Here is a 21,725-nt window from a genome sequence, read left to right on the forward strand (position 1 = left end):
AATTGAAGAAAAATGTTCGGATTAGATTGGAATTAAAGTGCAAAAAGTATATACTCGTCGTTCAGAGTATTTTATAACGTAACATAATGGTAAATAAAAGAATAGCAAGACTATTTACAGGATGCTGTAGAGAAAGGAATTAGATGTTATTGCGATAGAATATGCTGACTATGATGAAGGTTTTATTTACTTGGTATAATAAGATGATCACAATATTGTTGTAATTTATAGCTATCAAATATAGAAGCTAATACTCTGTACATGCTATTAATGAAATGGACTACTGTGAGTTCTCTTGGAAATAGATATCAAGTTATGGGAGGAAGTTGGAGCAAGTATTTGGAATCATTGACAATTATAATTCGGCATAGTAAATGGCACATAAATAATTTTATTCCTGGTTACAACTACAATTTCTAAAGAAAAACGAACTCGCGAGGCACGACTCGATTTATCTTACTCATAAATCTCTTTCAGATATTATTGAATATATTAAAGTTATGTACCTTGGTTACCCACACACATTCACATGAAAAAACATATACAATTAAGATACAAAATACAATAAAAAATTAATGTCAAATAGTTTTAGTATCTAGTACAGACGTTACTCACAATCGCTTCTCTTAGATATTCACAAGGTAGCACTGATTATCAATACTGAATAATTATTTCGGAAATAATTTAAATCATGTTCTAAGTATTTATTTGACATTAAATACTTAAAAAATTTGGAACTTAATCTCATTTGACTATATCTTACGCATAAAAGTTTCTTCTTCATTTAAAGGTATCGCGTATATGAATATTTTAACTTCTACGACTATTACTCATTTTAGACCTATTTGGCAATCGAAGAACTTCTGCGTAAGACATTTCTAAACGTTTTAATCTGGCGACTTCTTCAGACGCAGTGCTCGGTTTATAGTCTCTGTACTCGAAACTACTGTTCTGTTGATCATTGTTGTTCTGTATGTACACGTTATTTGAATGTTTTCCGGAATTGGGTGATTCTTTCGTTTTATTCGCATAACTGTATCCATTACAGACGAGACTACCATTTTGATTGGCGATTGTGAAAGGTCTGAACTTTTTCTTTCCACCGCTGTTCGACTTTGGCGGCATGGACTTAGGGTTTGTCGTCGGAACCACATCAGGCGTCGTTGGTCTCTCGTTATACGACAATTTTCTATTAGCATTTTTCTTTGAGGCTTTCTTTTTATAATTAAGCGCTATATAAACCGTGCGATCCGTGTCTCGAATAATATCGTTTCTAATTTTTGCCTGCGCAATTGTAGTTGTCTCGGTATTTTGTTGTTCTTTAACCCCGTTCGATGAGACAGGCAGGTGTACTCTGTAAGGCGGTTCAGATACGGCGGAGGAGAACATGGATGAAGTGACGCTCTGATTATCGTCCGTAGTCTCGCTTGGAACGTCCTCTTGGAGTAGAATCGGGGATTGCTGTTGAGAAGCTGTCGTACTCGTAGAATCATCCAGCAATGGTAATTTTTCTCCTTCGTCTTTGGCCTCCGCCGCTCGTTTAAGGACGCTGAATATTTCGCTGAATAATTGCCTGTATTCCGGTGTTTTCCTAAATCTACTCTCGAACGGGCTGTTATCGTCATAAATACTGAACTTGCAATCTTCTCCGTCCGCGATAGAACAAAGGAAGGAGCCGGGCCTTCCTTCCGTTTGCGTCGCTTTATTGCTCGTCTCGTCCGAGAATCCAGAAGACGAAGTCTCGGCTTCGGAGAAGTCTGTGGGTGTAGCCGAGAGTATCTTCTTACCGCATATTTCAGTTTTGGCACGTGTAGCGTTTCCACTGGCAGGTTTCGTCGGCTCTTGTTGAATTTCTGTTTCCAACGTCGGAGCATGAAAGCTGTTAAATTCGCCCGACATCTCTAGTTCTTCTTGCAACGACATAGGCGTTGGCACGCTGTCCTTTCGTCGTAGAGCCGAGCGTCTTTGAACTTCTAACAAAGCTTGATATTTTTCTACTAGCACTCTGTAGGGATTCTTCAAGTCGCTTTGTCCTTCGTGTTCTTCGTTCGTATCCTGGAAGCAAAATAGTCGTTTTATACATAGGGATTTCGTGGCAGTGTCATAAATCTTCAAGATTAATGCAAAGTAAAATTATGAAAAATATCAGACGTAACAAAATACGTAGTGGGTAACGATAATTTTGTTCCTTCAACTAAAGCTTGATTTTGATATATAATAAATTAAAATAATGGTTTTTTATTAGCTTGTAGGAAAAATTGATGATGTAACGATTCATCAGCATGAAGAAAATATAGTGGAAGTTCGTTTATATCAATGGAATTGTAGTAGTGCCTAATTAAGAACTTTAACTGGCATAATAAGATGTGAATAGGGGCATCCTTTCCGACATTATTATGTTTTTAAGAGGAAATGCGAAAACTTCTTATATGAATATAAACTCTTATTAATCGAACGAAAAATCATAGGTAGTGAGGAGAAATCTTATTATATGAACGACCTATGTACAACTTGTATGAACCAATTTGCCCCCCGATAGTTTCATATAAACGTGGTTGTATTACATTAAAGAAAAAACATCTACATCATTTAAAGATGCAAGGATTCTTGGATGAAAGGTACAGGAAACGCCAGATTTATAGGATGTTAAATAAAAACAACGATATTTGTTGTAAAAATATGTTTTATTCAATATCATATAAATCTGGCACTTACATTGTACAATGCAATTTTAACAAATAACAAGTCGACTAGATATGCTAACAAATTGGTTCATGCTCAAAGTTGAATTAACAACTTCAGAAAGTAAATGCGGCGAAGCAAACTTAACTGTAAAAAAAAAAAAATAAATAAATAAATAATAAGCAACATCACCAAATCCGACCTATTCGAATTTCACACGATAACTAATTGCACATGGAAATAACTTATTCGCTAATTCGTTAATTTAACACAGTCTTTTTATTCTTTGGAAATTAAACTCTTTCTCCTCTTTTCTTTTTAAAGATATGTGTAATATCTACCTATTCCGGGGATACTAACTAGTTTCCTCATCTATTAATATTTTTCACGTGCGAAAACTTTTTCATTGATACGTGACATTTTTCAATCATCAAAATATACGAGTAATCATCCTAGAGCCATGCTTTGATACGATCCTTGCTAACTTACGATATTAAATTCGTTATAGTTAGATTCGTAGTAATGTAAGTGCTCAGTTATAATTGTCATCATCATGCTCTTTACCTACACCATTTTCAATCAGCCTTATTGAAGTCTAATAACTTTGTTATCTAACTCCAAACTTAAACATTTTTCTGTACCTATCAATTTCGTCCCAAAATTTTTTAAATAATGGTACAAAATTAGGAACAGCCTAATCACAAGCCGCAAACATCTACAATCTAGAAACTACAGAAAACTACAAACAACTAAAAAATAAAAGTAAAAGTTGCTTAATTACAGTAGTCACCGGTATAAGGATAAATATTATACTCTGACTTTAATTTTAGTTGAATGAAAAATTTCATTAAAGTTTTGAATTAAATATCGGAATTTAATCAAAGCTAATGGCATTTTCGATTATAGTTAGTAGTACGATATGTTTGTAATCAAAAAATTGATGAAGCTTTAAGTTAAATTTAACTTTGATACGTAACTTTTGTCAAGTAGATGGCAAATAATTGTCTTTCGATAACATGTTATCTAACATGTAAAATACTCATTGCATCGAGTCTGTTTAGCTTTCAATTATTTACTGTTGTCTCTACGCGCTTTCTATAGTTTAAAGCAGCTAATTACTACTTTTTGATGGCAACACTTTTCTTAAAATGAAAATTGGTATTCGGAACGGTTTCAATAACAATGGCATAACACACTCGTTTTTTATGTACCATATCGTATGAAAGAAAACAAAAATTAACGACGGTGTTTTCCATATACACGCGAAAGTTGTCCACAACAGCATACGAAATTCTTTATTCTCTTTATTTGCCTTGGATTTCTTAATCTTTGTTGGAAGTGTCTCCTAAAGCAAATAAAATTAAATTACTTTTGAATCTACTCGCGTAACTAAGAAGCTTTTACTAGATATATAGTGAAAAACAGAAGTATTGGCATGGACCAAAATTTCCTATAAAATACGGCATAAATTATAAAACATACCATCCATCTAAAATCATATCGTCGGGATATTATTTTGCGGGACGTACAAAATGTACGAAATAAATATTGCTTAGGAAGGAGTAGAACAACGTAATTGAAGCAAAGTCAGAGAGCAAAAAACAGAAAACATTTCATGCACACACATTGTCTGATACAGCAAACATTGCACAAATGAACATGAAGGTACCTGAGTAACAGATACGGTGTCACGTTGAGTGTCATTTATGAATGATTCAGTCATGCTAATGTCATCGTATTCTTCCTGGTTCAACATTATAGAGAGTTCGTCGTGTGTTTTAGATTCCATTCCGCGTAAACATCGTCCACATAGTTGGCCTCGTCTGCAAAAGGATGACAATTTTTCATTACGGAAATCCTACCAATGATTTTTCCCTGAATCCGTAAAAAAATTAATAGATAGAGTAATCGGCTAAACTAAAAATAATTTATGATCGCGTATGTCATAGTTGTGTACGTTAAATGGTTAAGAAAATAAGGAACGTGTTAAAATATTCAAATGCTTTTGAATATAAGATGTCTTACATAGGGGAAAAAATAATGTGAAAGATTTATTAATACCGAAAATATTTTACAAAGAATCTTTTACGTTCTATCATTTGGAAACTTTAGAAAATTTCAATCGAAAAAGTTTTCTATAACACCCACCTAACTTCTTCCAGCGTGTTTATTTCTTCTTGAAGATTTTTTACGTCTTGTGCTTTACCCCGCAAAACGTTCAACTGTTCTTCTAATGTAGTATTTTCCTGCAATACAGTAGTTAATTGTTGTTCGAGCTCAGCGACTTTCTTTTGCTCCCTTGTTCTTTGACTTCGCGCTTCCTGCACCTGCCTCAGCAATTCGGTAACTTCTTCGTCATTTGTCGAAACTGTTGTATGAAATTGCCGAACGTTCGAGTCAATGCTAGCTTCTTGGAAAGGTCTTTGGCCACGTGAGGCAGCGCTCTGAAAAATATTTCCACGTTTCAATTTGATAAATACCTACTGCGCTCGTTTATGTCGATTCTAGTACCTACAATAGTATCTATAATAATAGTTCTATACTATAATATATACTTAATAATATATACTATCCTTGGTAATTTATCGCAAACTATAAGTAACTGTACCTAGATTATTGAAATTTATCTATCGCATTGTTTTCAAAGAGGCTTATAATTCTTCTGTAAATAACAACAAAAGTTTTGCCAATACAATTTTTTGCTAACTGAATGCCGAAACGTTTAGTCAAACAGGATAGAAATTTCACCGGTAAATTGAAATTTTACCGTTTACAGCTTAGTATCAAATACAAAATAACCGATAATTATAGAACTTATCTGAGATCGTGCAAAACGAATTCTATGAATATTAATAACCTGTTGTATGCTGCCACCTTGCATAGCCGGTGCTTTCCATACAAAGGTCTGTGTTTGTGCGGTGTTCGTCGATTGACTCGCAGTCTGTTGTCGAAGTATACTTTCATGTTGCTCGTTTATCTCGTCGATTTTCTTCTGGAATTCCTCGCACCGAGCTTCCAAGTTCTCGATTGTTAAACACTGGCTGTTAACAAATTACGAGAAGCGTTTATTAATTACATAACATTCAACCAAGTTACACGTCGCATACGTATTTCTTGTTTCTGATATTGATAATTTAAATCTATCAATAATCGTACACATATTGTTTTAATTAAATAATTATAATTAACTATTTTGTTAAAAACATGTCATTCTAATAATATTTGATAATTCGATAGTTCTAACGTTAGTCGATTAATTAGTTGAATATTTTTAAACGGAAACTTTTCTCTAAAAGTAAGTAAATGAAAGGAAATTGAGTAACAGTAAATTTTCATACCTTTTGATTAGCTTTTTGTCACTTGTGTTCTCAATCACGAGACGGTGATTTGCACGTTCCAAATCCTGGATGCTGACTTCGAGTTGCTCATAAATTTTCAATCGTGAGTCGTTTACCTCCCTCAAAGCAGCTGTTTGTTTTTTCATATACTAGAGAAGCATATTTCAATGTAAATAAATGGCCCTAGCGATTAGCATAAATTCTCGACAACGTTGTAACTATTGAAAAGTTACCTCTATTTCTTGTGCTTGTTCCTCAACGGTGGACTGGTGTGTTTTGATAATGTTTTCTAATTCCTTGTTCCGTTCTAAAAGTGTTTTGCCGAGTTCTGCAGCCAATTGCAAGTCTGAAATAAATTCCCAATTAGAGATTTCTCGGAAATTTCACGTAAAACTTTTATATTATGTATAGATAACAGATTTTTATGCATGTGTAGGATATTTAAGGATTAAAAAAATTCGCTTTTCCAATTATACTTTACGGATAATCATATTTGAACGGTACGAGAAATTTAGTAAAAAAAGAAAAAAAATGCACACTCTTTTCATATCTGAGATTATACGAATTTATACGTACATTAACGCGCGTTCAAATACAACGAATCGTTATACAGCGAATATCTGGAAAATTTCTCCCATATCCATTAAACATGATTTTACACACATTCCATGTAATATTCCCAACGATCATTAAAAAGACAAACGTTTCTTCTCTTAATCTACCAGTATACTCCACTATATCAATTCATTTGGAAATTTATAAAAGTATAAATGGAATAAGCAATTAATTTCTTTGTCCTTGAAAGGTTTCCCGCCAATAGCGATCGGTGATCACACATCACGATTATTACGTGTATAATATCTTATGGTATAATATAGTACGATAAAAAACGACAAGCGTTGCTGATATAAATAACAGTTACGCCTGAGACATTGAATTTCTTGATTTTATCTGTGGCAAAGCTCCTGTGCCTGATGATAATAATAATAAAAGTATCATGCGCAAACGTCGCGTCGGTTCGTCGTTAATTTACGTGTATATAATTAATTGCAATAGGGTCGATCGTAATAGCGATCCAATCTGTAATTAAGCTCCGACCGAGCTCCTCTCGCTTGTTAACGATGACAAAACGATCGCGTGACAAAAGATCGAGCCTGGAGTTTCGAATGATTCGAAACGATTGTAAATCGAAAGGATAACGCCGTGGATGTTCCGTACAGTTGAACTTTTGACGGCGAGTGTTCTGCTTCGTTGCATTTCCTCGATCTAAAACTGACGACCTCCAGCGAGCCTAAAGGCAAGGAACAAACGGCGTTCCAGCTAGGGCTAAGGACCTTCGTGGCGAGGAAACGAGCCAACTACCGTTTTTTCCTTCCCATCCTCAACTGTCATTAATGTCTCTCGATTCACTTGAACAACGTACAACGACAAATGCCATTCTCTTCCCCTTTTTCCTAATTCGCACACGCTTTACACGCGTAATGGGAAATCTCACGACGATAATTGTAGCTGTAATGTGACGCTGCTTATTTTTTATTGCACCTAGCAATTTTGCGTTATTGTTGCGCTTCCATCTTTACGCAGATTATAAATTATTCGTGTTCGTAAACTGTGTGATTCGTGTTTGAAAGAAAAATGCAAATGTGTCGTGAGTTTTTATAACACGAAATTTCATTCGAATTGGTCTTGTTTAAGAATTGTTTAAGCCCATACGAAGACGATAGAAAAAATAGTCTACGTGTTTGCTCAAGGACGTGCAAATCATTTATTTCATCCATCCAGTGGACGTAAATTACGATACGAACTTCCGCAGAATGCAGTGGAAGCGGTGATTTCATTGCATTTTATTTATTCAAACGAAATTTTAATTAATGCCCGAGTAATTGAACCTTGTTCACTGAATTCTCTTATCTAAATTGTGAACTCCTATTATGCGTATAAAAAATAATGGGCGGGAAAATTCGCGAACTCTTATTGTACGAACTCCAGTTATGTGAACTGCTTGTCCTGGCGGACGGGTTCAGGCAAATGGAATTCTTCTGTATTCCGCAGAAGTTTATACCGCACTTTGGCATGCGCTGGATAAATAAAATAATTGATCGATACCTGTTATCAAGACAACACCGAGATACGTTACTCTGCTATTATTTGATTTCGAAAACATTTTACGGAATGTGGATAATACCACTGGATTATGTACCTGATAAAAATTCACATCTCTAAGTTTTCTTTTTCAAAGATGAATTAAGATATATAAATAAAATATATAAATTTATAGTACAAGGTAAATGGCGGTCACTTTGAAAGAAGAGATATGTCGTATACATATCGTTAGCACTGTCATTGACGTGATATCTTATTCATAAATGACGAAACGGTTTAATTGACTGTATAGCAGCTATTTTAGAATTCAAGCTTAACGAGCATGCTGTCACGTTTGACTCGAAAGTTCTGACGTTGGATAGAAAAACGTAGTTTTCCGTTATTCCCGCACTTCCGCAAATTCGTTTCCCTAAATTCATTCAGAATCGATTCGCCACGCAAACGCTCGAACACAAGGCCACTGTTCCAAGAACTTTGACACGACGAAAATGATTTTCCATTTTGGTATACCTTGCGGATTTTCAAGATACGACAGCTCGATGGAGTAATCCCAACAATCGAAGGAATTTGGCGGCGTCTGCGGATCGCAGACTACGTTCCGTCTGTTCATCTTTCCAAGCTCCAGAATCCTGAAAGATGACCCGAACTTCCACTTTTTCTCCTAACACTTGTAGCTCGCTAACCGTTCCTCAACGTCACTTTCAACGTATCTTACGAACTGTTCTTCAACACGCACTAAACGAAGAAGATTTTCACTCGGTCCATCCAGATGATACGATTCGCGAACGAACGTTCCACGCGGAGGAGTCGGGTTATCGACCACAACCGGTTCCAACGAAGGTAGCCGGTCTTCTGTGAATTGCTAGGTAGCCGAGGAACGTGTGCAGCCTAAACGTCGAATACCCATCCACTGCTAACTTGCCTCCCTCTCTCCACCTTTATTCCCCTATCCCCTCTCTACCCAGTCCTCTCGCGAACTCTTTCTTTCCCTTCTCCCTCTCTCTTGTTCTTTTTCACCTGGTGCAATTCCCTTCTGGCGATGGCGAGCATCTTTCCTCAGGTACTGCCTCCCTCGGGTACTCTCACTCCGCGTGGCCACCTCTTTTTCCTTTCCCTTCTTCCCATTCCGTAAACGCGTATCTGTTTCTCTACCGGGTATACACCTCTTGATACACGTGCAAACTGTCCCACTTTTGCTACCTTTATTTCAAACGATCAACGTCCATCACGGGATTGTTATTTGGGCACATAGATATTTTCGTTTATAACTGGCGTGTTTATCGGCCAGGTTTCCACGCTACGTAAGTACGTAATTGAAATTTTCGGCAATTCGGATAATTTCGAGAACGGTGCCCGCGTGAATAAATGAAATTGAATATCGAAATTATGTAAACATATCTTTTACGTTACGAGGTAGCGCGGTAATTAGTGGCGTTTTCGTATTGAGAAAACGAATTCTCCGCAATGGGAATTCCAGTTGTGTTAAGATTTTTTCCGCTGAACTTTGAATCTTTTCCGAGGTATTCTTACGTGACCAATTCGTATAAATATTTGATTAAGAAAACAAGCGAAGTATCAAATATCAGATAATCAACGGCATTCTCGTTTTAACCAGAGTGTACAGCGCGATTCAAAGATCGTAAGCGAATCGGTAGAAGAGCAGCTCCTTAGCCGTACGAAGCTCACGGATGAATAAATATACTTTTTGTAGGCGGAAAAGCGTAAAATTAACGATCGAACGCGTGGCGCGTTACACAATGAATCGCGGGAAGACGGTCGAGTCGCATCTCGTTCGATCGCGAGACGCGAAATCTCTTGCCCGGCAGTCGTGGAAACCACTTGCTCGTGGTATTTCGATTTAAATAACCCCTGGTAACCTCGAGCCCGCCGCTGAATCGATTCTCCTGCCGAATACTTTCTCCTGGGAATGCCTCGCGAAACGTTATTAATCTCTTCATCGGCCGAAATAAAAGAAAGGAGGCTATTGTTGGCGTGGACCCGAGAGCCTCGCAGAAGGCGTAGCAACCGCACAGGTGCACCTATACGTGTGCAGAGCGGCGACCTTTCCAGAGCACAGAGGAATACGGCGTGGCGCGTGAAACCGCTTTGAACATATTACCGATATTAACTAGAGTATGTACGTCAGCTGACTAGACCATTATCGCTCTACCACACCCTGTACGCGAGCATGCCGCGTGTAGAGTCAAGTTTTATAAAGCAACAACAAAGCACGTGGCATGGCTTGCTGTAAAACGTAATTTCACACTTGGGTTTAGCGGGCGGCCGGCACGAGTGTGGGAAATAGTCGGCGGATACAGGTCAAACCGTATATCAACGATCTCCAACGATTTCCATGCCTTTTCTATCCTTGTTATTTTATCGCGTGCTTTTCGAATTTAAGCGCGCCGCGTTCTTCGTTACGCTCCGTCTTATTCCCTTTTGTTTCGATAATACGAAGAAACGTTGCACACTGTTAGAATATTTAAAAGTCTTCTGATCCTATAAGCAGCCACGGCTACCACCTTTGATTTATCCTTTAACAAAAGCGTATTTACAGCTTGCCTGCAGGTGCTTATGGGAATCGAAGGGTTAAACGAAAGTACGTATTCCAGTCGTATTTCACGAAACTAATCGCGCGTTGCTGCGAAACCTTTCCGTTTTCACTTATTGTTCAAATAAAGCGACGCGTAAAAAATTTGCCATTGGCTTAAACGAATCATCCGCTCCTGCGACCCGTTGAAATACGTGGGTTTGTTTCCCATCATTGTGCCGAACAGGGCATAAAGCACACATGCGACATTCTGAGACTATTTCTCTCGAAGATGCTCGCACCGTACATTCCACAGGTCTCCGTTGTTCTGGATATCGTTGTTTATTTTCGCGTACGTTCGCAGGTGCGTGCAGTTTGAGCAAAACTCGAGAGAAACAGTCTCTTTCACTTTGCAATTTTTTTTACAGCAACACGACCTTCGCGGACGAAATTTTTCGCGAAGAATGTCCGATAAAAACAGATATCGTGAAATTCATTCGACGTATAAATTTGTAAAACAGATACGATTCCTTGTAGGATATAACTCTCGAATTAAAAATTTAAGTATTTAATTTTCAACCTGAGTAGTCGTGTTTGTAAGACAGTAATTTTTAACCCTTTTCTCTAATAATCGAAGCAAGATCAAATAGACACATGATCGTATTTAATTTCTCATATAACCATCATAGTATTCGCGTAATTATCGTAATTGTGCGACGTTACACGTTTAAAATATGATATATACGGACTCGTATAATTTTTATGAAATTTAAATAATAATTATTATGCGGTACCTTCATTCATCATTATCTGCAAACTTGTCCCTTACAAAAAGTTGGTTCAACAGGTTTAACGACTTATTAAATGTAGTATCTGCTTCCACTTTCTACATTCTATATACATATATTACCATCATTATCTTCCTGTATTCGGTTCTTCTAACACGAGCATCTAAGATACCTTCACCTTTGCTTAGAAGGCAAGAAAAAGCAATAACAGAAAATTATTTTATTCGAAGGGGCAAATATCCTGGTGAACGAAGATTTCTATTTGCATTTTATTCTAATTTCTCTTCTGGCATCATTAACAAAAAATAAGACGTTTCGAATTTCAATTACTCGTCTCTGTACGAGCTGTGAAATCATTAGATACGTCCAAGAACGAGCAATCCGAACTGGTCTTCCGTGGTTAACGGAATAAATTATTTCGATTACTTTGATATCAGCTTCGACGTGAAATCAAAGAAGGAAAAAGGAAAAGAAGGTAATCTAACGCTTCATTCATAAACGAGGCGCGAGAGCGTTGTACCTATTCTCCGAGAAATCTCTTCTTCTCACGAGCCAGAAATTATAAAAACAATGCGTAATAATGCACGATCTTATCTAATGTAACCCGTCAAAAACCTAAATAATTCGAGACAAGCGGTATGTATATGTATGCAACTTACATGCACGTATACGATATATGTGAAGAAAGCTCGGTCGAAAGCAAATAATGAAAGTCAGCAGAAAGCAGAAGAGCCTGTTTCGTCGTTTCGATGGACACGCGACAATCCTTCGAGTCGTAAGCATAATGGCGAAAATGATACCTATCTTAATTGCAGTCAATTAATATCCGGAAGCCGAGCGAACGCCGATAGAGATACGTATAATAAGTTACAGGCTTTATTAGCGCACTGTATCTAACGAGATAATCCGCGGGATATCTTATTTGGCTTCTGACACGCTGTTTCGTTCAAAATTATCCAATCATTGCTTCGATTGGTATAATATAAAGTTGTTGTTGACGTTGGAATTGATACCGTATCGATATTCGTCGATACATTCTCGCAAAATTGAACTGTTACTGTTGATAACATTTAAAAGCCACAGGCTACGGGTTCTTCGACTGTTTTCATTATACAGGTTTAATTATTATTGATTAATAGTTAATGCAGTATTGTTGATTAATAAAAGAGTTGAGTTTTGCAAATTACTAGACGTTTTGAGAATCATTTCCGATTGAAAAATTGTTACTCGGTCCGAATACTCGAATATCGAGCTGTTTGAAACTTTATGGAATATCTATTCCATCGCTATCTGCACTCGATTGAAAATCATTAATCCGAAAGGGGACAAGTCGAGAGAAACATGAATACGCGGTAACTCGCTTTCAAACTATGTGCAAATTTATGCGCATTAATTCGATTCGATAAAACGCGGCTTTACAACACTACGCTTCTGGTACTTTCATAAAACCGCGCATTAGCGTTTCGCGCCTAAGCTTGTTGCAATAACATTAACATCCTCCAACCTTATTGACATAGTAAAAGACTGGTTAAGGTGTTGTTGCAGTACTGAAAATGATTTGAAAAGAAAAGCATACCGATAAGAAATTCTTATATGTATATATATATATATACATGCTGTTCGTGCTTAAGAAACTCTTTTAGCGAGAGAAAAACACGATTCGCTGCAAATTGACGCAAAGAACGCAGCAGGATTGAACTGCGGAATTAATGAATCGAACCGCTATGACAGATGTTCTATATGATTTAGTTTGTCGTGGCGACTGATGGAATTGGAAAGGAATGTCGCGTTACACGTTTGAAGATTACGCAAGAGCGTGAGAAATGACTAAATAATACCAACTGTCGTAACTTAATGATATATATAAAAACAATAAAAGATTAAGAAAAACCTGTAACGATACAAATGTTTGTTATATTTCCATTCGTTTAATCATATTTGTGAAAATAAGAAAGCGCATAAGTATATCTGCGATCTAGCAACGAGACAAAGCATTCAAGAATATAATTATTATCAATTCGGCATTTCAACAATCGAATTCGATAAGAGATCTTGACTCACCACAAACGTGAGCAACTATTTATTAAAGTCTATCAGCGTATCGTTTTAATTACGAATTATGAAAAAAAGCCTATTAGAGGTATTTAACTGTATCTAATTATATAGGTATAATCGGAATTCGTATCTTCGAGTGATCGATCCACTGGCAATGTAACCATGTAGGGATGTAGCAAATGCAAAAACATTCTATTTTCTAATGGTTTACGACGATGTAATTACACCTTCGAAAGCGTGTTTCTTACGTGTACGTGCAGGTACGTACACACGCGGACACGCAAATGTGGATGATAATTTAGGAAGAAGCTTGTTCATGCACCTAGCGAACGGCGTTACGTGAAAATTACTGTCCTGACGATAAATACTGAATGGCTAGTTTCACATCCTTAGGGCTTCGATGTCTCAAGAAACTTCCGTACTAGAAACGGATATTTTATTTGTCAAGTTTCATGCGAATTTAATTAAAGACAATGGATAATTTCGAAGAAAATTACATTCTACGCGGTGGAATAATGCTGGACCCATCTATCGAAAATGAATCTGTGGAAATTACGTTGGACGTTAGACATCAAAGAAAAAAATTTGAGTGAAAAAAATTAATTGAACACTTGGAACGATAAACAATGTAAGTACCGTCAGAAAGTGAAGATTTCTAATAGATATGCGTTTATAACATTTATTACCAAATGCTGTGGATTTTCAGTGATCAGCACATTTACAAAATTTAGTTAAATCTACTTCTTTACACGTTGTACTTTTTTTTTTTTACTTTCACAAGTAACATTCAATGTTAATATCCAAAGACGAGCATCGAGTCTATATTAGGTACTCTGCGTTTTTCATCGACATTTAAGGAGATCAGCGAGGAATATTGTATTCCAAAACGCTAGAACAATACGATACGGGAAAATACTTGCATTGTTTTAGAAAGGAAAATATAAATAATTATGCCAAACAGTTTTTGCTTTAGTGGTTACGCTAATTGAATGAGTTGAGTTCTTTAAGTGAGGAGAACGGACGCACATGTCTATTGCGGTAAAAGTGTTTTCAGCACGAATTCACATGTTTCTTCAAACACTTTTAATTTTTCTGCATACACACAGTTTCGTTATTCTTTCTGTTCGTCTACTTGTTAATTTTGACAAGTTGCGTTTTCCGTAGAAATAGTTTATTACCGAAAGTTGGCATTACCAAAAGAAAAATACCGCAAGTACCGTTTTGTTCATACAGAGGTTCAAGGATGAAGAATTTCGATAGTTTACATACAATTTACGTATGTTGTATGAACTAGCGAGTAGAATACGAAACGAATTTATCGTGTTATTCGGCATTCGTGCACGTAGCTTACATACGTGCGAATCTTTTTAGTATACATGTCATGTGGGTCATGTTTATTTCATTAGGATAGATTTTTTCTTGGTGAAAAATTCATGTTACATAGTATTTTTGTAATACAGAGAATAAATCAACGAACAGCTCCAGTGTTCTATATTAATACAAAATTATAACAATGTTCTGTAATGTCAGCTTTTAATGTTTTTATACCGAGTTTAATTTTCTTAGTGACTTTTGTACGAACTTTTTAGCGAAATTTTCAGTCTTCGCTTCGAACAGCTAAATATGCTGAACACACGAGTTTCCTGTAATGTAAAGAAACATTGCATAAATAATGACTTAGGAAATCAAAGGTAAGCGATAAAACAGAAGTGCAAGGCCTGGGAAGTGACTTTCTGAATAATAATCTGAATAACTGTCGAACTCGTACGCGAACGAGAAGTGAGACAAAAATGTCACAGCGAAAATGAAGCTTTTTTTCAGATCTTATTAATATGTCACAGTAGATTAACTCTTGCAACATTTATTATATTTTCTAGCAAAATAAATATTCCACGATTGGCTTAAAACCAAATTCTTATAAACGCAAATTATTATCAGAATTCTATTTTGTGCTATTAAATTGCTAAAATATGACGTTGTGCGTCCAGTCTTTGTACCAATGACGAATACCCATGAACATCTTTACTGGCCACTAAAACCAGACAGTCCGAAATTGTAAAAATGTCACTCACGCGTTATAGTCCTTTAAAGCACAGATATCCTCATTGAGTTGTTATTTACATACGAAGCAAAAACAACAATGGAAGGTACAAGATTTAGAATCCAGAGAGTCTCTTCCAACAGCTCGAAGGTTCAGTGCGAGCCAATCCTATTCCTAATTCTATTAAAACGTGTTAAAAACCGTCGTCGAGGATTAAAAATCGTAGTCGTAATCTTGGCAATAGTTGGCCTACGTCCAAGAAAGATCAACAAGAGGTAACAATATTAATAAAAAATTAATCATGCTATGGCCGATGCTTCCTTCAGTTGCATTGGATATGTCTAACAGATGCTGGGCTAGAAGAGAGGCTCCCAACTTACCGTTATCTACAGCAATGTAATCTTCTGTAAGTACGCAATGCAAATACTTTCTAGAATTTTTGATTCGGTGCTTGTACTATTACCTATTCTTTCTTACCTGGATTTCTTCTATTTCATTATATATCAATCTATATAAAAAATTGTACAGTGTTTCAAATTCTGAATGAAAAAGGCTTCCTATTTTCTTATTCAGTACTATTATTTATTATCATAAATAATTTCCTGACTTTTATAGTTATATATGCATTGAGAACTCTGTACACCTGTCGCGGATTCTTCGTTGCAAATCAAATTGACAAACTAAATGGAATGACGCTCAGATAGATATAAACTGAAAGTTTCACAGTGAGACTAATACAGTTTATGACGAATCCAGGAGAACCGCGAATATATATAAGTATTTGAAAATTTACTTAAAATGCTTGTATCGAATATAGAAAATTAATTTTTAATTTCTGTCTACTGAGTTACCATTAAGAGAAAAGTGGTGAAAGACATTAGACTATCGTTAACGTCTTACGAGCTGCCTGTTTTTCCCTGTGTCGTTCGACTCCGGACGAATCAACTCTCACGATCCAAGTATTAATTACAAAATGAAAAGTACTTCGGCGTTATGGTCCACCTTTTGTCTCGATACATCACGATTCAGCTCGAGGCTACTCTCTGGAAAGTATACATTGTTCGTGGTTCTTCGTGATCGTTCCTTATTGTTTCGTTCAGGTATGTTCGCACCTAAATCCTCTGGCAATGTGATCGTTCATTCGTGAAGAACAAATTATTTCGGTTGGAAGATTGGTCGTCTATTTGAATAGAAAGTAATCGTAATGACTGAAATGGAAACTGAAAGCGAATCTTCTTGAACATTGTACCCTCAGCTACAGCATTTTGAGAATTTTGAAATAATATTTTAATAATGTCAAGGATGAAATAAAATCTTTTAAATTTCATTCATTAAACATTTTTTGTCTAATACATTTTCTTGTGTAGGTTCTAACGCTTTGAAACTATGGTTTGGCCCAATTACATGGGACATTCTATGTAACGCGAGTTATACGCTTGATGTAGGTCGTGCCTGTTCGATTCGAGATAGAAAATTGCAAATGCAACGAAGCGTCAAAGCACAAATGTAAGTTTTTCTTAACTTTCATTCTTTTTAATTACTATAGTATAAAACTCTAATTATCTTTCTTATAGACGTTTTCGAAGCTAGATAACGCAAATTAAACAGAAATTAAGGTATGATTGAATTTAACTGAAGAAGCAATACATTTTGAACTTACGCAATACTCATAAGGAAGTACAATACGGAAGAAAGAGTTTGACCGATTGTAACCAACACAGTGAATAATGCAACATTTGTTTCCTTATTATAAAAAGTAATCGATTTTGTTACAACATATGATAGTATCAAAATAACGTGAACGTGGAATTTGAGCAGCTGTGTAGTTTTAAGATAATCCTAAAAGTAATCGTAATAGAAGTCAAAGCTTTCAATCTTTTAGTATATTTTTAACATAATACCTAGTTTTATATTTTTAACATAAAGCTTAGTTTTTAAAGCCAAAGGGCTATTATTTAATACAAATTAATCAACGTTGGCAATTTAAATTGGCTAAGTAATACCACAGAAATAAAAATAATTTTTCAGATATAAGTGCTTATATAACGTATGTAACAATAGAAAATATCCAGCGTTCCCGTAGAAATTTAGGAAGATAATAAAATTCATTTCCTGATTTCGTTACGTAAAGAACGATAATACTTAACGAACGTCGATATATCACTTCTCTGTCGTTGATATATTATTCAATATGAATAACTTTGTATTGCATTGTACTACTATACCTTACCCTTCCGTCTATCTACTTGTTCTTTATTTCTTATGGATTTTTAATTACCATTTGACGCAACGAATAATGCATTATACCGTGTAGGCGATCGATATAATGGTAATTTCCTTAAAAGTTTGGTATTCGTATAAATTAATCCGCGATTCATAATCTCGAACGTACTTAGGATAATTGTGGATTTATATTCAGAATGAAATTGAAATGGTCAATTTAAATAATCCTCCTTCAAAAGGAAACAGTTTCAATCTCGTCGCAAATCGATATATACAAGCAAGTGGCTATCTGCTATAACGATTGTACCGAGTGAAAGTATAAACGATGATATACGGAAAGGGTTGACGTGATAATTAGATACGCGTTTAAACGTGCCGTTTTGTCTGTTACACTTGTAAACGGTAGTTAAAAACATATCGATAACGTATACGTTATGTTTGATACAGGATCAATTTGCTCAACGCCTACACATTTTAGGGTAAACATTATTATCAGAGTCGATAATAACTGGGCCTTTCTACGTTCGTTCGGCCTGGTTTTAATCTGCGTTATTGCCTTTTGTCTTCTCTCGCGCAGACAGGTCAAGACATTCGCATTTGCTTTGCCTACTTTACTAGAGACTACGCTTCCTAATAAATTCTTACGATGAAAACGATCGCTCGTAGCGATGAAAAAAATGCAAGTTAATTTACTTACTTAGTATAGGGGAATAGCAGAGTCAAGTGCGATCAAGTGTATGTATTTATCTGACAGTAAAGATTTCAATAACACTTTCATGATAGAAAAGATAACTCGGGCGTGTGTCGTGATTTTTCTTCCAATAAATATCTGGTTATTGAAATACGAACATTATTCTCTATATTCTTGCTTTTGATTCTTGCACGTTGTGAGAAACATTTTACTGTTCTTTAAAAGAGAAATATATGGTGTAAATATATACAGTAACTTTGAAAATGTAATAAAGTGATAAAGCACGGAGAAATTCACTTTGAAATTGTACCGATAATGCTACTGATGTCTAAGAACTTATCTGTGCTACATCCAACCTTATCGATCAAAGGAAAAAATTAAGATCAACGAAACTAGCATATTTGAAAATAAACAGAGACCACCGTTATCGAAAATAATTAAACTATTTTCTACGTGAGAAGCGTCAACCTCCTTTGTTTTATCGAACTATCACTCAACTATTGTTGCGTAAGTTCTTTGAATATGACAGAAAAATCAAGTGTAACCATTTACATTTCAAAAGCTCTTCCGCTTTCGCCGCTATCCATCACCGATTGCGATAGGATCGTCTTAAATACGGCGTATAATAGGACTTAAGAATTTGATTTTTTTCCCCCTTTATTTTTATTTACCTATTTTTTCATTTTATTAAATATACAAGTAGTCGGTTAGCAACGCTACCCACACAGAAAGCTGCATGACTCACGGCTCTTGTTCAGAAGTCAAGAGAGTGCCGCGTTCACTTCCGTCACAGCAATTTATTGCATCACTAGCGTTATTTGATAGAAGATTGTTCCGAAGTATCTGGACGATACACCCACTCGACTTTTGGAAACGACGGAATACTTAATCTTTGGCAGTGTTCGCCCAGACTTTGTTACAATGTCATATTATGATCATTGATCTACTTTCTTTGGTTAAAATATCCCATTCAGATTTTTTCATATTTTTCGAAACAGGTTGAAATATTTGGAATTCCCTGTATTTTTGATCTTTTAAGTAACGTTATGTCGTGCACAGTCTGTTACGAAATAACGACTGAATATCTTCAATCGAACAAAGACTTTGCGAAAACTGAAAACTTCTGTTTTCTCCGATTTTAGAAAAAATCTTGTATAAAATAAATGTTGTTATTAGAAAAATGTACTAATTTTAAAACGAATAACGCAGTATTGAGGCAATATCATTGAATAAAACGGAAGTTACAAGAGAGCCGGAGAACTCTCGGTGATCATTGCAAACAGAGGAAACTCAATCGGCGAGAGTTTATTTATCGGTTGCTTTTTAACCGCAACACTTTCCAGCCCTTCTCTGCTACTTGGATTTCAGACAAGAAGAATGAATAGTCGACCACGAAAATTCTTCGGCTGCGATCGACGTATAACGTTGAATTTCTACGTAGACACAACATGTTCGGAATAGAGAAACCAAAATGAACAAAGGTATTCACGAAACAATCTATAAACAAAGGTATTGGGAATATAAGAGATAAAGAAATAAATCCATGAGAGAGCAACAGTAATTTACTTCCTGTCGAGTGTCGAGAGAGAAATTTATGTTAATCGATCTCAAGCGATTGCCATTGATCCTTTCAACGATGACCTGAGTCGGGTGTAATTTTCGAAAGTCATAGCAGTCGCAACGACTATCACTTACCCGGTCTTTTCATTGTCGATTTGCTTCGTTAATAATACCGGTTTCGGATAGCTTATTTTCATAGGAAACTACGCGATTAAAAGCACGTCAAAGAAAACGATTCACCTTATTAGAACATTCACCATTTCTAAACGCGAATGATTGCTGGTAGAAAAGATGTGGGTCAAACATCTTTTTCGTAAACTACCATCTCTAAAAATTTCATCGCGATCAACCATTGACACTCGAAACTGGCGAATAAAAAATATAAAAAATTAAAAATTTGTAATATTTGTTAAAACAAGGAAAATCTTCTTCTCACTGAGCGAGAACAAATTTCGAATTGTGTTGAATGACACTGAATAACCTCGGAGAATGCACGTGTCGTGGGTGAATGGACGCGTCTTTCAATTAGAGCGGATTACACGCCTAGTTGCCTTGAAGTATCAAAGGCACTTTTGCAGAGAAAAATAACTGTATGCTGATCTCTCAATTACAGAAATCGGATTAGATACTATGTAGTAAAGTACCTGTTACGATTAATATTCGACGTTATTAAAAGCAGAAGAGAAGCACGACCTTAACTTTCCCGCAAATCTAGTCAAGAAAGGACCCGACAAGCTGAAGCAGATCATTCCAACTTTCCTCGTATTCTAATTAGGGAAAAGTTGCCTTGTACTAAAGAGAACGCGATAAACGCGAGAAACGGCTAGTCGGAACAGTCGTACTTTTTGCTTCGTCTTTTTGCCAGTTGATCGCTCGCTTTTTATCCTGTCGTCTCTTTGGGAATCAACGCTCTTCCGGAAGTTCTCCTCTCTACGAGTATTACGATATACGTACAATAAAAAGAGAACTAATATAACTGGTATAATTAGCGGAGACTCTGCCATCCTGTGAGAACTATGGATTTCATTCTAAACGAGAATTATGAATAAATCAGTTACCACGGTTGGAATGGTTACAAGCGTAGGAATTGTTACATCCTTCACACGCATATTTACACTATATGACATGGCGTATACTCTGTTCCAGTTTTTAAAGCAACTAGGCTGGGGAAGGATACGGTAGAAGTTTTGAATGGCTCTACGCGTTAAGGTGAGAATTGTTATTACCGGACTGCGAATATTTATGTACTTATTGAAAATTCGGAAATGTAACAAAATGCATATGGTATGTACATGTGCGAATTGTGATGTGTATTTTCAAGAATAGTGTCACCTGTATTTGTCGATATAGATTGAAAAACTAATTAATGTACGACACACGCGCGAACATTTCACATGACTGATAGTTGTAACTTTTTACGTTATTTAAGGTGAAAGGTCTTTTACATGTTATGTAAAATCGTTACGAAACGTATAATCCGATATCGACGCTACATTTTGACATAATCCACTTTTTCTTCGTTAATTTTTAAACGTCGATGACATTTAGACAGAAGCTGTAAATTATACGAAATGCCAATGATTGCCCAAACTGTAATTATTCAATTCGTGAAAATTATTCAAATATTATGTTTATTAGTGTATATTCTAATCGTAATTATTAAAAATATTTTAAAGCACGTTCTAACAGGTTTTTCTAATTATCCAAAGGAAAC

The 21,725-nt window shown here is 35.8% G+C and overlaps 1 protein-coding gene across 4 annotated transcripts in view; it reads right to left on the reverse strand.

Moving 5' to 3' along the window:
• Positions 1-371: 371 nt before the first annotated feature.
• The window catches only part of LOC126916222 (cerebellar degeneration-related protein 2-like), a 51,942-nt gene continuing 30,588 nt past the window's right edge, over positions 372-21,725 (reverse strand). For 3 of the 4 annotated variants that reach the window (XM_050721752.1, XM_050721751.1, XM_050721753.1), the window contains exons 2-7: positions 6,254-6,366; positions 6,021-6,169; positions 5,540-5,723; positions 4,831-5,126; positions 4,352-4,505; positions 372-2,055 (exon numbers count right to left, since the gene is read on the reverse strand). In XM_050721752.1, coding sequence (XP_050577709.1) covers positions 811-2,055; positions 4,352-4,505; positions 4,831-5,126; positions 5,540-5,723; positions 6,021-6,169; positions 6,254-6,366 — 2,141 coding nt within the window. In that variant the 3' untranslated portion in view covers positions 372-810. Of the gene's footprint in view, positions 2,056-4,351; positions 4,506-4,830; positions 5,127-5,539; positions 5,724-6,020; positions 6,170-6,253; positions 6,367-8,633; positions 8,939-21,725 lie in introns of those variants that run through there. The other variant, XM_050721750.1, reaches the window with a different exon arrangement.

The sequence above is a fragment of the Bombus affinis genome, chromosome 5 (genome assembly GCF_024516045.1).
Source record: "Bombus affinis isolate iyBomAffi1 chromosome 5, iyBomAffi1.2, whole genome shotgun sequence".
Taxonomy (NCBI): domain Eukaryota; kingdom Metazoa; phylum Arthropoda; class Insecta; order Hymenoptera; family Apidae; genus Bombus; species Bombus affinis.